Raw genomic sequence first — 14,692 nt, 5'->3', positions numbered from 1 at the left:
GGAAGTTCTGGAGATATTCAGGGGTTATTCCAGTGTTCTTATGTCTGATGGGCTGAAATGGGTGGAGGCCAACCATGCAATGTATTTAAGGACTTTAGAAAGATATTTCCTAGTCTAGGTCAAGCTTACCTCTCGGCAGAGCTGTCTGGCTCGATGAAGCGGATGAGGGGAGGGGCTGAAAGGGTCTCGGTGGCAAAGATGCCTCCCTGGAGTTGAATGCCAAAGCCATTGAGCGGGTCGCCCCTCAGCATAATCTCGCTGGTCTCTGTGTGAACGATCTGCCCCCCGGGTCCAACTGTACTGGAGGCCAGAGACACTGCAACAGGAGACAGACTCTCAATAGCACACGCATGTTCAGTGCAAAGCAAATGCTTGTTAAAAACAGCTCATACTTGGCAATGAAAGATAACATGCAACAAATGCTCTTAAAATGTCATCACTGAATCCGATAAGGATGTCACTGGTTGAAACTACCATCTTTCCCAGGTCTTGAACCAGTTGCGTGGCCATTAAATGGACAAAGGTCCAAAGAAAAGGGGTTAATAACACTATTCGTATGCTGTGAAAGTGCAGACTGTTTTAAGGAGGGGGGAGGAATGCATTTTTATTAAAAGTAATTAATGTAATTCAAAATGGAACAACAAACATGCAAGGTGAAGGAAAAGCAGACTCAACATACAAGAGCTCTTGTGCTCCTTCTTGCGTTGCCTCCTCTTCATCATTGTGTTGCGGGGGCTCATGGGGTGGGAGTTGCGAGGCAAGGTGCTAGAGTTCTGACTGGAGAACCCTGGCGTGTTCATTGAGCCAGGAGAGAAGTTGGTGGACACAAGAGCTGACGAAAGTAAGCACAACACAACAGAGTCAGGGCCTAGCATGGCTCCTGGCATGTCAGTTATCAGCATATGCATCTCTAAAAAGAATCCATACTGTGGAAAAAAATATATAACCCCAAAGAAAGAAAACGCATCAGAGTTTTAGAGACATACTTGTTATACTACATTAAGGCTCAGGCTGCCAGCCTCAGTTGAAATCAATTGAATATGCCCAAAAGGCATCAGTTTTACACATTTATATATGCAGATTTTTCACTGAAGTGCTGTAGCGTTGATAAGTACTATTTCTTCCCAACCACACTTCCAAAGCAAACAAAAGGCCAAAGGACACATTTGAGTAATATTCCTGAAATTGTAATAGGATTTGTCTGAAACTGTTTTTACGATTGCTGTACTGTGAGAATTACGTCCATTGGAATGTTTTTGCTTATTCGTATACTTGTTAGCATTTAGCTTGGGTGCCATTTGTTTCAGATTTACATAAATTAGTTTATTACTGTTTTTCAAGTTTTGCCTTTTTGGTTGCAAACACCACAGCTTGGGAGAAATATATGAGGCGAGGATGTGAGCATATAAGAGGTATATTCTGAAATATTGTAATACAAAGGGGAGTTGTTATATGTGTTTTCCCTTCATTTCAGTAATGGCTTTAAAACTGATCTATGGTATACTCTAGTATTAGCATTAGAAATTACCAAAGCACAGTTAAAGCATGGGAAAACAGGCTTTTGCCAAGCCCTTGGATTTCATTAACAGTAAAATACACTTAATGCTACAATTTACATGCAGTACGTGAATTTAGACTAGAATATTTAAGCAGTATTAAGAAATTAATGGCAAAAACAAAAGTATAACAAATGGCATAATCTAAGCAGTCTGAGCTGATTTATTAAATATAGAGAATACACATGGTGAGGGGAGACTGAATTCTGTGCAACGTTTACACAGTCAACTATACATCAACTTGACAAATGTGAGAGCAATGGCTGACATAGCAGTGAGACCATTCTGTGGGTTTGAGCGAGCACAAACTAAAGCACAGCAAAAGTAAAGGTCTACACCACTGGTCTGGAAAAGCACCAGAGCAGTATAGGAGCAGAGGCACGTGCAGATTGTCAGACAGTCACTCTGTGGAATGCTGGCCTGGCTCTGTTCTAAAATGTGCAAGGGTGTGAATCATCAGCTTCAGATAGCAAGATAGATTAAATTAAGCATTACGCATCTATTTTTAATTTCGCCCTGGCACACATATTTAAACCTCGCTGACCTCATCATCAGAAAATAGTTGTTTCGATAGAAATGCTCTTAACCCATGATTGCCTGCCGCAGTATGTGGGACGGAGTGAAAATGAAGCAGTTTAAGCAGACGCCTTTATCTAAGGTGACATGCATGGTTTTACAAATGCCAACATGGAATGCACTACAGGATTACAAGGCTAACAATGTCACTATAAGTACTCATCAACACATTGCCAGTCTAAAATGCAGGTCACCCTGGTCATGGATCTATGGTACTGACATAACTTAAAAAAAGCAACTGTCCCCTGTCAGCTAATTTTTCATTCATTTATCATATAATCATTTAAATTACAGAGGAAAAAAAAAGACTATACTGGGGTTCATGGATGTAAAGGGTGCTGCACATTAATACATAGAATATTAAATTCAACTGTACTGCATACAATGTTTTTATTTTAACACTACAAGTTGGAAACACTGATCTCTATAATATACTTTACAATGGTGACTGAAAAGACAGGCACTACACAATCATAAATGTTATAAGAGTTTTGTTAATCATCTTGGTGGAGTCAAATCAGGACCAAATACAATACTGAAGAAAGGGGCTTTTAAAAAAAGTGATATGTTGAAAGTGTTAGTTCTCTAGATGCCTGTTTAGTTGGAATGATGCCTGTGTGTGTGCGTGTTTGTATGTGTGTGTGTGTGTGTGTATCTCACCCCAGTCCCACAGGCCTGCAAGAGCATCCCATGACTGACTACAGTCTCAGCGCATTCCATAAAAAACAATGCAGCAGCTCCAGGGCAGCAGAACAGCGATTATGTGCTGACAGAGACTCAACGGAGCATGAGACACTGTGGTGCCCTAGTGCTGCGCAGTGCCTGGCCAGCAGTGCTGTGGCAAGAAGCCAGGAGGATTTGTACGTGCATTGCATATCCACATAACATAACCAAAATGAGTGTTTCTAAACTGCTGTCGCCACTGGCCATAAACAGTGCATATTCTTATCCTACCTATCCTATCTACTTTTTAATAGCAATATGTAAATAAATACATACATACAAGCATACATACATAAATAAGTGCAGATTTTTGGGGGAATAAGAGGTACCAATTTATAATATTGGGTGCAATTATCGTCAGGTTTCAGCTGAAGAAAAAGATGGGAATTTTTGCTCATTGGTATTAAGTTTTGCATTGTCTTTGAAAACTGGCTATATGTTTTCTGAGGACATCCACAACTGACATAAAAGTCTCTATGGCGCCTTTTTGTCTCACATTCAGTGGAGATGGAGCAGAATTCAATTTCAGGGACTCTCCAAAAAACTGTATTCATATAAAAGATGGCTCAGATCGGGAATGCACTTGTGGGGGGGGGGGGGAATCCTGCGAGTGCTAAGTAATGAGGTAGAGCAAATATCATGGACAGATCCATTCAGTAGTGAGATTGATATATATTCCATGCTGTATTGAATTAACAATAGGACAGAGTGAGAGTGTAGTTACATTTGCAGTAGTCCTGGTTGGTGGGTGGATTGGAAGAAGTCCAGGTCGGGGTTTTGCAGTGTCCCGGGTGTTGGGTGTTGCAGTAGTTGATACAGGGGTCCCAGCAGTGATGATGGTCGCTCTTCTGGACTTTCACTGAGGAGGTACATCAATGAAAAAAGTATATTATGATAAACTTGAAGTAACTTCACTTCTGTCATATATGTTTATAACTTGAAACAGAAGGATACTGATAACCTTATAAAACTATTTCTGCACCCAATAATTATGATAAATGTATAGTTCTTGTATCAACATTGATATATTTGACCAGACTAAAAAAACCTTAGAGAAGTCCATTTAGAATATTATCTTGTATCAGCAACACTCACATTTACTCAGAAACACAGGTAATTTAATCAAATTGAAGTGAAACAAACACTAAATAGCTGAGTGACAAAGTGGACAATATCAAGTCAGGGTACAATAATAGATATGATCTGTGAAGATTTAGACAGCTAACAAAGCTACATTTGCTTTGGTTGTGGTCAAAATACTACAAATTCTCTCAGGGAACAGCTTCCTTTTTTTTTTTTTTTTTTTTTTTTTTGTTGTTACAGCCTCTCTGTTGTGAAAAACACACTTTAACTCGGTTCTGTTGTGAGGTTCCCAACACCTGCATTTAAGTGTGAAAGTTACAAGCATGAGAATGGTAGCAATCTTGCCTCCTGATTGGCTAGCCAATTAGCCAATTAAGCACCTTAACCAAGAGCTCAATTTGGTTAATCTAGAACTCAGTCTTTCTGTTGTAGAGTGAATGCCTTGACTTTATGTTATATATATATATATATATATATATATATATATGACACACACACACACATACACATACACACACACGCACACGCACACGCACACGCACACGCACACGCACGCACGCACGCACGCACGCACGCACGCACGCACGCACGCACGCACGCACACACACTCACACCAGTCTTTCTGTAGTAGTGAGTGAATATATATATATATATACACACACACACACTCACTCACTCTAATAATAAAAAGAAAAAGAAAAATAACTGATTTATGATTGTGTGGTTTGTGGTTTTACTGACCCATATTTACTTTACTATCTTTGCTAAAATAATAATAGTTCTGCCTTTGCAATACTTAAAATCCTTAAAGACTTCACAAGAACCTTGTGTATGTGCACTCCTAACAGACCTCACTTGAATGATTGCTATTTCTTGCTATTTCTGTTTTGCTCTAATGGATTCAATAGGGAGGAAAAAACAACAACTGTGTAATATCAAACCATAGAGAAAATAATTTGTGCACGACTAATGAAAAAAAGTAATTTATCAGTTGGCATGATGGTTGGGCTAGGTGTTAAATGGCGGTGCTTCATGTTTTAATAGTACTTGGAGGACAAAGTAAGTGCAGCTGGTCCCTAGCATGAAAGGCATAATAACAGCTGATAGGAATACGTTCTTGCAGTTGTAGGACTCTTGAACTCATGTGATTCTTCTATAATCTAAATAATGATAATGGTTTATGAAAATGCAGAGTTTTGAGGGCTGGTCAATGCAGGCTGTAGAATGAAGCATATGAAACTTTTCAATGGCAGAATTATTATTATTTTAGGATAAGACCAATTTCAATGATGTGAATCCTATACAAAATATTGCTCAGATAATGCCCAGCAATAACACTGACGCCCACATCCATCTCAGCCTAGAATCTGATTTAAATTCTCAGAAGTTTGGTTTCAGACTCCCCTTTTGACAACTCTTAACACATCTTTTGCCTTAACCTAGTTCAGATTCTCTCCCATTGTATCAATCAAACCAGGTGTGGTGTGTAATGCTGCAGAATATGACCATAAATAGTGTCATGATTTACTGGTCCATCAGATATATATCAATGTGTCTCAAAAGAGTAGAACTTGCTCTGTCCATTAGGCATGTGGAAGTTCAGTTTAATCATATCATTAGTGCATCACCAGTGTGAAGCAGGCTGACGTAGGGCTTGGCCTACTAAGACTTTAGTGGCAGACAGACAACATACTTCCCTCTCTACCACATAATCCAAAGCACTGGCATGCCGTGTACAGGTAACACTGTATTTTATAGTGATTGTGTCCAGACATTCAACGATAACAATAAATTGGCCCGAAATCTTAAGCAGGTATGAATTTTGGCTCATTAACTTCTGCTCTAGGCGATTTCTACAATAATACAATCTGCCACCACTGTACTTGCAGGATTACCTGGCACAGAATGACTCCTACATTTCACACCAGAGGAGATTTCCAGTCTTATTAGGATGCTGTTACAAAGAACCTAAGTGCAATGTTGCATGGGATTTTGAGTTGTTTAGCATTGTAGCACCAAAGCCCAAGAACTGTATGTTGTCTGAATATATATAATGTGTCATTTATACACCTGTTAAGCCCCACCTTATCGTTTACACTTCCATTAGTCAAACCCATGTACAGCGCTCCTGTTTCTCAAGCCTCTCTGGTACGTTAAACAATTTCAGAAGTGAGAGACAAGCTGGCTCGGGAGCAGTAACAAAAACACATGCTGTGTCTCTCTAACTGTACGTATCACAGAGTGTGAAGGAAGGATATAGCAGTGCAATGAAACAGGAGAGAAAAAAAGCTAGGAAGTCAAAGAGAGGGAGGTGAACTATGCTTCATCACCATGGGCTTTTAATTTCCTATCTGTTTATCTATTTTGCTATATGTAATGGCACTTGTTTTGTGGAAGAAGCAGGGTAAGCAAGTGATAATAAAATCATTTCATTTTTAGAGGCTCATTTCCTGCTGATCACAAATGCTTCTCAAAAGCACTTAGAGATTGCATAATCTCAGAGCACTTCACAGTGAGGATACCATTACAGCAAAGCAGAGCAGATTCAAGTCCTGTTGGAAGTCGTCATGGAATAGATGACTGTATACAGGGAGGACATATGTAAGAGTTCTGCTCTTAAACTGAGGTTTTCTTGGTAACAGGTAGGGACCATTAAGGTCTTCCAAATTGGAAACCTTGGGGTTCAAGCATCATACAGTCTATGACAGTGTGTCAAGTTACATTGTTCTTTGCAATAGTTATGTATCCAATGCAACCAAAGTGCATTGTGTGTTATATACCGCATTAAGCAACTTCTGTGGAATATGACTGTACCATGGGTACAATATAATAGGCTTTAAAACATGACATGGGTTCAGGTCCCAGACAAATATGAATATACAACATTTCTAGCATTGAAATATGAGTAATTTATAATTACAGTAATCCCAGTAAACTTGTAAATAGTCTAGATTAACCCTCAAGAACCCACTATGATGAATATGCCACAAACACTTAACCGGCTAAACAAAAACATATCCAAATTTACCAGGCTTCTGTATGTCACATATATGTCACACTAGGGTTAAAATAGACTGAGCTCTAAAATCTAGACATTTCTTTATACATTTAAACCTTAAGATAGAACCTGATTGAACCTTAAACAGTTTAATCAAAGAGTGGAGGAGGAATGTACTCAACTGTGTCCACATACAATGTTCCACTTGATTTGTTGGAGAAAATAAATGGAGTATGAAATTAAGGTAGATAAGATATATTTACAAAACATGTCCTGTCTCTTAATCTGGGATTTTCAACTCTTACAAACTGTTTAGTGGCCTTTTTGTGTAAACCCAGAGCCAAGAACTCAGCTTTAAATGACAAAGCTGTCTGTAAAAGCACAGAGTATGGAGTTCACTTTGGAATGTTTCTTGCCAGTTAAAAGGGATTTGAGAAAAGTGCTGTCGCCTGGAGATTTCAGCCACTAGGTTGACCGTTTAAAATTACACAGATGAAACCCCAAAGAACTCGGGGTGGAAATCTGAGACTTCTCATTTCCTCACAAAATTTAAAACCATAAATCCTCACTTTTTGTTGGCTTATGCTAAGCTCATCTGGCATGGTTTTCGAAGAAACTCAGTTCTGATCTCCACTAAGAAAAAAAAAGATCTTAATAAATCTTAAATATGTAAAATGTCAACACCAAAGTATATACTTATACCTGATGTGACAGCCTAAATGTTTTAATCTTATAAGGAGATTAGAAGTACTTAATTTTCAGGCAACATCAAATGTGAATATACTGATAGGTAAAGTTTATTTTGGGAATTACATTTCTATTCACCTCATTAGAGGTATATGTAATGGTCTTAAAGAGATCTTAAAGATGCTATCGAGACAAATTATCATATTCATATTATTATTCACGTGTGTACAGTGTGGTGAACTATATGAATATAGCCACTTATAAATTTAATGTTACACGGTTCCATTTCACTGTTGTATTACTTGCTGTCCTTAAAAATGACTTCCCGCAGAAGAAGGGAGAGGAGGAGAAGGAGAAATAAAAATGAAGAATGTTAAATGAGAAATCATGGGCATGTTCAACCAAAAAAACACCTTCTCCAAACTTAATGTGCATAGAAACAACCTGAATTGTGGCGAGTAAAAAATAAATCATTTTAAAAAGAGTCAAACCTGGAATTTCAAGCAATTTCTACAATGTTGTTTTTTTTTTTTGTATGGCCTGCTTTCAGGCAGTTATGAACCTTATTATCCACCTTCAAGTGCAACTATCACAGTTTTTTAAACCATTGGTTTGTATGTTTCTGTGTAGTGGTAGGAGTGTATAAGAAGAGTATCTGTGAATTGTCTGTTTAATCATATTAGTAACATTTAGCACTTAAAAATGTAACCTTTACCACATTCAAATCAGATGAAAATACCTCTTCTGTGTTTCAGGATGGGACGTTTCAACACTTACCAGATAGCAAAACTCACAGGCTAAAAACTACAAGAGCATAGGATTTTAAAACATTTGTAAATTATTCAAAATTGAGCCCAGAATGTCATTTTCTTTTTCAGAAACTATATGTTCAATACATATCTATGAAATGGATGGAGATGGAGAAAAAAAAAGGAAAGGTAGTATTTCATATTTCCATCAGAAGCCTGCTTAAGCCCTTTGAGGCACCCAGGAGGGGACTGCTATGTTCTGGCCAATGGAATGAATGATAGGCCATGTGGTCACTTTGGCATGGCATCATGAAAACGCCAGCACCGCACAGGTTCCTGCAAGACCCTCTTCTGCTGTCTTCTCTGGCCACGGAGCAGCTGTGGTATGGTTCCCAGATGGTGTTGCTTGAGATGCAACACATTGTCCACATCCCAGATGTTTTCAGTGGGGGTGAAATGGGGTATGCATATACCCTGCAAATGCCCTGCAGCCCAGGCCACCCTGGGGAATCCTTCATCTGTGTGGAGACAGTCCACACAGCCCTGATTTACGGTCTTATTGTAAATGAATAATGTGCAGGAAACATACACTGTAAGGTGACCACTCAGAGGACCGACTGCCTTATCAAAATATCCAATTTTGGTTCACAGAAGTAGGCCACACACAACCAGTCTTTGCATTTATTTATTTATTCTTGGTTTGTTTTCAGAGAGAATGAAGGCATAATATTCTTCTGTGGCTCGATATGGTCAAGACCAATGGAAATGTGTCCCTTTGCAATTTCACTCCACCTAATGCAGTATAGAAGTGGTCTTTTATGTATCCATTATAGTGGGCATTGTAGTAAACCACAAAATAGTGTCTTAGCATACAATCCTGGATGCAATACACACCTCCATCTGCACAGACAACCTAATTGTAGCAGTTTCTATACATGATAGTTGTTTTTTGTAAATACCCTGAAACTCTTTGACCCAGAAATGTACAGCAATAAATCTATTTTATGAATCAGACCCTGCAAGGAGCAGCTTGTCTGAATGCATCAGTGCATTTCTGAGAATTGTAGAAAGCCTCAGAGCCATGTCCTCCAAGCAGCGTATGCTAAAGGTTTGTTGTACCATACAGATATGTATAAAGACAGACTCTTGCATCATCTTCAATCACTCATTATGTTTGAAAATAGGGAAAAAATAAGTATCTATTAAAAACTATGTATATTAAAAATGTCTGCAGTAAAAAATTACTGACTGACAATTTATTTTAAAGGATTGTGTTTTAATTGGTGTTTGAAATGTTACAATATACAATTTACTTAGCGGTAATCATCTGATTAGACAACTTAAAACTAACCTTCCGATAAAATGGCTGAAGTTGACTAAGTTTGAAGGATAAGTGGAAATTATTTTTATCTCACAAATATTAAGACTTTTCTGAGCGACTATCAATTTTCTGTCCAACTAACATTGTGACACACAATTAATTATTACAGCTCACAAGACCTTATGATTGGTAAAGATAATCTGATTCTCTGAACTGGGTAAAGATGTGTAAAGCCCAAGGTAGACAACTCTGATCTTGGACAGCTGAAGTCTGGAAGGTTTTTCTAGATCTGATTAAATCCTTAGCACCTTAAGAACTAAAAACAAAACAAAACAAAAAAACGGTAAATCAGTCCAATTAAGCCAATAATGGAATTAACTGAGTCGTAATGAACTCAGCGGAAATGAAAACCTGACAATGCCACAGCCCCCAAGGAATTGAGGTCTGCACCCCTGGTTTAACGTATTTTTCAAAAACACATTCAAATGAATTAAAGCAGGAACACAACAGTAATAGCATCTGAATATCTCATGAAGATCCCTTGAGCTCTGATGCATAAGCCTTAAACCCGACCCTCATCTGTAACCCTAAGCCCAACCTTAACTTGGTCAACATCAGAACTTAGAGGAAGTGCCTAAGATATCCAGGTGTTTTCCCTGTGAAACCCATACAGTAATTCAACATGTGCAGCCACTGTTGTGACGCCATAGTGCTCAACCAGATTTAAGACCCCTTTCAAGAAAAGAGGGAGAGTGACGGAAGCCCCCCGGCCTGTCTCGCCTGGGAATCCCAACACCACTTACCAGTGTCCTGTGGTTTGATTGGCAGTCGGCTCTGGTGGGCGGGCAGGATCTCCAGTTTGACGTTCTCCGAAGTGCTGGCAAGGAGCTGCGTGGCCTCCAGGAGAGAGCAGTGCTCGGTGCTGGTGCCATCTATGGATAGGATGTGATCTCCCACGTGCAAGGCCCCACACCTGCAGGGAATGGCCGACACAACCCAGGCTAAAGGGACTACAATGGAGCCTCTTCCCCAGCCCTGGGACTAACACAAGGGCAGAGGTACACAATGCAAACAAACAGGCCTGTGGTGTGACTAGAACTCGGCATTGTCAGGTTAGTACTGCAGACATATGGATGGATAAGAGAGCAGGCTAACATAAGGTGTTGAGCTGAGCCAGTTTCCAGTGAATTGTGTGCTATTGGAATTGGTGCTTCAGTAGTGTTGGTGAGGGATTGTCTGTGGGTCTAAATTGTATCGTCACTGTCTTGTTTTCCTGGTTTACCATCTGTATATGTAATCTATGCACCTACCAACAGAAAACTTGATTAGTACTGTACAAAAATGTCTATTTCAATTATCATAATTAGTAATTATAATTATTATGAGGATTTCAGTGTCCTCCCCCCCCCGACATGTAACTACTAGAGATGAGCTCTATTTCCATTTCCATTGAAACGTGTTAATATTCTAATCAGCATCTTGTAATTCGCCACATCTCATTTACACTTTGAAAAGGTGCCAGTTTTGTCATCTAATCTAAATACTGGGGATTCAACTTGAACACTGGGGACAAAAAAATAATAAAATCCTAAAATTAATTAGATAAAGCCACAGAAACCGTAATTTGTATTTTAATTGAAGGAGGATATCATGTCAGATGTCCCCCCCCCCCTCTTAATCCATTTCTTCCTTCTTGAATGTCACATTTTGTATATTTTTAGATATTTTGTGTTTATATTTCTGGTTGGATTTGTATTAGTCACTAATTCGGTATTCTGGGAACTCACAAAAATGAACAGAAAGAGCCCAATGATGTGGATTGAACAAGACAAAAGGGCCTTTGTTTATTTCACAACGTGGATAAATCTCTTGTCTCGGCTTCAATGTTTTATAGGTACTGTAATTTTTTACATTATTGATTGTAAAACAATTAAAGAAAATGTTAATAAATATGTCCAATTGAGCCAGTAATCCTGATATTAAGGGAAGAAAACCCGGGCCCTATAAATCTCTGCATCTCTTGAAATTACCTGTGGGAGATAATAATCCAGCCCTTGATGTATTTACCCTGGTTGAAATATAGTTGCAACTCTATATAAAATCCCAGTACAATTATAGAAAATCCAGATTTTATTTGATTTTTGCTACAGGAGTTGTGGATGTTATTTTTAACACAAGCATGTGTATCGCCAAAGCAAGTTTATTTTGTCTAATATTAACAGAAAATGCCCATTTAAAATGCTAAGAGCTGATAATGTGAATAAATGAGTGCCTTGAATAAGGAGAGGTTTCAACAATCTCCTTGAGAATCCAGCTGTATTGAATGAAAAGGATGTCTATTCACAGGCTTGGCTGCCAAGCACTTGGAGCACAGTAATAAGGCAGCAAATGATTAAACAGTTGTGTGTGTGTGTGTGTGTGTGTGTGTGTGTGTGTGTGTGTGTGTGTGTGTATGTAGTTGTGTGTGTGTTTGTGTGTGCATGACTTGGGGATGATTTCTAAAGTGATTTCAATTACAACAGTGCGCTGCTCTTACCGGTCGACCACGCTGGCTGGTTTGATCTTGTCAATGACGATCACTTGCTTGTTCCTGTGTGTGGCTGTGGCCAAGGTGATTCCCAGAGCTGCTCCTGGAGACTTGGCAATCTCCACCAACAGGGGCCCTGACGCATTCGTCACAGAATCTGGCCAACATAGAAACAAAGACCAGTAGGTTCAATCCTCAGTGGTTAAAGACTTGGAAACAGTGATCATTTCAACTAAGTCAGTGATTCAGTTAACCAATTAATTCATGTGGAGGAGAAGATGATTATGTTATTCTATGTCTACAAGGTGAGGATTAACACTTTCGACTAAAGTGTATAGTTTGTTACAAGGGGTGCATTTAAAAGATAGTAGCCATGACCTTATGTTACCCTTGCTAATGATGCTCTGTAGCATTTTCAGAGAGCAAACTTTGAAATCAACCATTTATATATGTATATATTTTCATTAAAATGTATTCATATTGTGTCTCTTGTTAAAGCTATTTTCAATAATTAATTCACTGCTCATAATTTGCTGATGTCCTAATAACTTCTTACAAGGAATTTAACAGAAATACAATTCAGCTGGGATGTTATGAGAATACAATACAGCAGAGAAACAAACAGGTACGAAAAGTGAATATAGCATTGACTAGTTTTAAAAATAACTTAAAATTGGCCAACTGTAAAAAAAGTAAAAAGTACATGAAGTTTTACCATTGTGAAAATGTTTCTTTTTTTGTTACTTAAGCAGAACTGCTTTGCTGATATAGAACTGGGGAAATAAAGGTAACCTGGTTGGCAGACTGTATTCTCTTGAAATGCCACAGCTGTGATTTTTTCTGGCACATAACAGGATTTGCTGCATGTTGTGAGACTTGAGACGAGAGCTACCGAGCAGCTGCATTGAGAAGTGCTGCTCTTCCTGATGACTTCAAAAGTATGTGGGTGGAAAAGCAGCACAATGTATGAAAATGGCTGAGATGTTTGGAAATTGTTTTTAAACGAGCAAAGTATTTAGCCCCCCATAAAGAGCTTGACAGTCTCATGTTCTGCTGCTTAATTATACCGTATAGGAAAGCTGCACTTAAACTTAGATTTCTGGGGTCAGGGGTCAGAGTTCATTCAGTGTGGGTGCTCGATCTATCTGGAAAATCTTCCAAGGTGAGGAAATTTAATTCGCTCTGCCATTGACGGAAAAGGTCAGAAACCTGCAGCTCAGCATGATTGAAAGCAAACACTAATTACTATCGGCAATTTAACAGGCCAGTGAAACTAATTGGCAGAGGCAGGAAGAAAGAAACTGCTGAATTCTTGACTTTTCAGAACAGCGAAACATATGTAGGCCAGATTATGCAAGACTTTAGGCCTACTCCAAAACTTTGCATATGAAAATTGAATAAAAGCGGACACAAACATTTCAAAATATTTTTGCTCCATTATTTCAGCTTGAAGAGGTTTCTTGGAATATTTTTAGATTTCTTTGCAAACTACATCAGGATGAAGTTCATTGCATTTAAAAAAAAAACAAACGACATTTATATATTGGTCTGCCTATAAACACACCACAATGGGGCTTTACATCAGCAGTGATTCCAAATGCAGGAAGATGTTCATTGATGGATAAATAAATCAGATAAATTACAGCACAGCTCTTAAACACCATCCGTACCCCTGCAGCTACTAGCTGTCACAATTCTTGGTATTAACACACCTTCAATATGCACTATGTCAGATCTTCACATTACACACCCAGAAATCGACTCAAAAACACAATTCATATAACTGAGTCAACACCTGTTTCTCCGAACGTGGGACAAAATAATACAAAATACACCGAAGATGAGAGGTGTTACATAAGAGTTTCGGAGTGCTTAGTTTTTTTAACTTGTGTGGCATGGGGTGTTTGTTTTTTATCACTGAAATGAAAAGGTTTGAAAAATTCAGCATGACAGTAAAGTTTTATATACATTGGCAAAAAATCTTGAAACAGTCAGCTGGGCAAACCAGGAAATTGAAAACCAGTGTGGTCTTAATAGATGTCTTAAATTAGCTTGTTCCTTTTATTAATTTATGCACCTAATTGTGTGACTAGAGCGGATTTATAAATGGCTTATAGACAGAAGCCACAGGCGTGAATTTTACGCAGGAGCCTTGGGCAGCCTTGAGATAAATGTAACAATGAAACAATTCCCACCAAGTCAGAAGATCCCTTTCTTTGTATGTATACGGTAGCTCTACGATAACGCATTACAATTTAAACATCTGGGGAACAACGTACAGTGTGCCTCCGGTACAAACAGCCTCCGAAAGTGTTCTAGCACTTCAGGATATCTGCTCTCTTCATAGTTGAACATATTAAAATATAGGATTTGGAAGGGGTTCTGTTCGTCAAGTAAGGTTTGTATCAATATCAAGCGAATTTATTGATTCATCTATTTTTACAAATATGTATGACAATTTTGGTTGTACAC

At 38.5% G+C, this 14,692-nt stretch overlaps 1 protein-coding gene across 3 annotated transcripts in view; it reads right to left on the bottom strand.

Moving 5' to 3' along the window:
- Positions 1–14,692, bottom strand: part of grip2b (glutamate receptor interacting protein 2b) — a 129,035-nt gene that overhangs the window by 39,373 nt on the left and 74,970 nt on the right. For all 3 annotated transcript variants that reach the window (XM_066698315.1, XM_066698316.1, XM_066698317.1), the window contains exons 8-12: positions 12,230–12,377; positions 10,497–10,666; positions 3,580–3,714; positions 680–832; positions 130–316 (exon numbers count right to left, since the gene is read on the bottom strand). In XM_066698315.1, coding sequence (XP_066554412.1) covers positions 130–316; positions 680–832; positions 3,580–3,714; positions 10,497–10,666; positions 12,230–12,377 — 793 coding nt within the window. The remainder of the gene's footprint in view (positions 1–129; positions 317–679; positions 833–3,579; positions 3,715–10,496; positions 10,667–12,229; positions 12,378–14,692) is intronic.

Source organism: Amia ocellicauda, chromosome 3 (genome assembly GCF_036373705.1).
Source record: "Amia ocellicauda isolate fAmiCal2 chromosome 3, fAmiCal2.hap1, whole genome shotgun sequence".
NCBI lineage: Eukaryota > Metazoa > Chordata > Actinopteri > Amiiformes > Amiidae > Amia > Amia ocellicauda.
The sequence above is the reverse complement of the archived record's forward strand: the minus strand, read 5'-3'. Positions and strand labels throughout refer to the sequence as shown.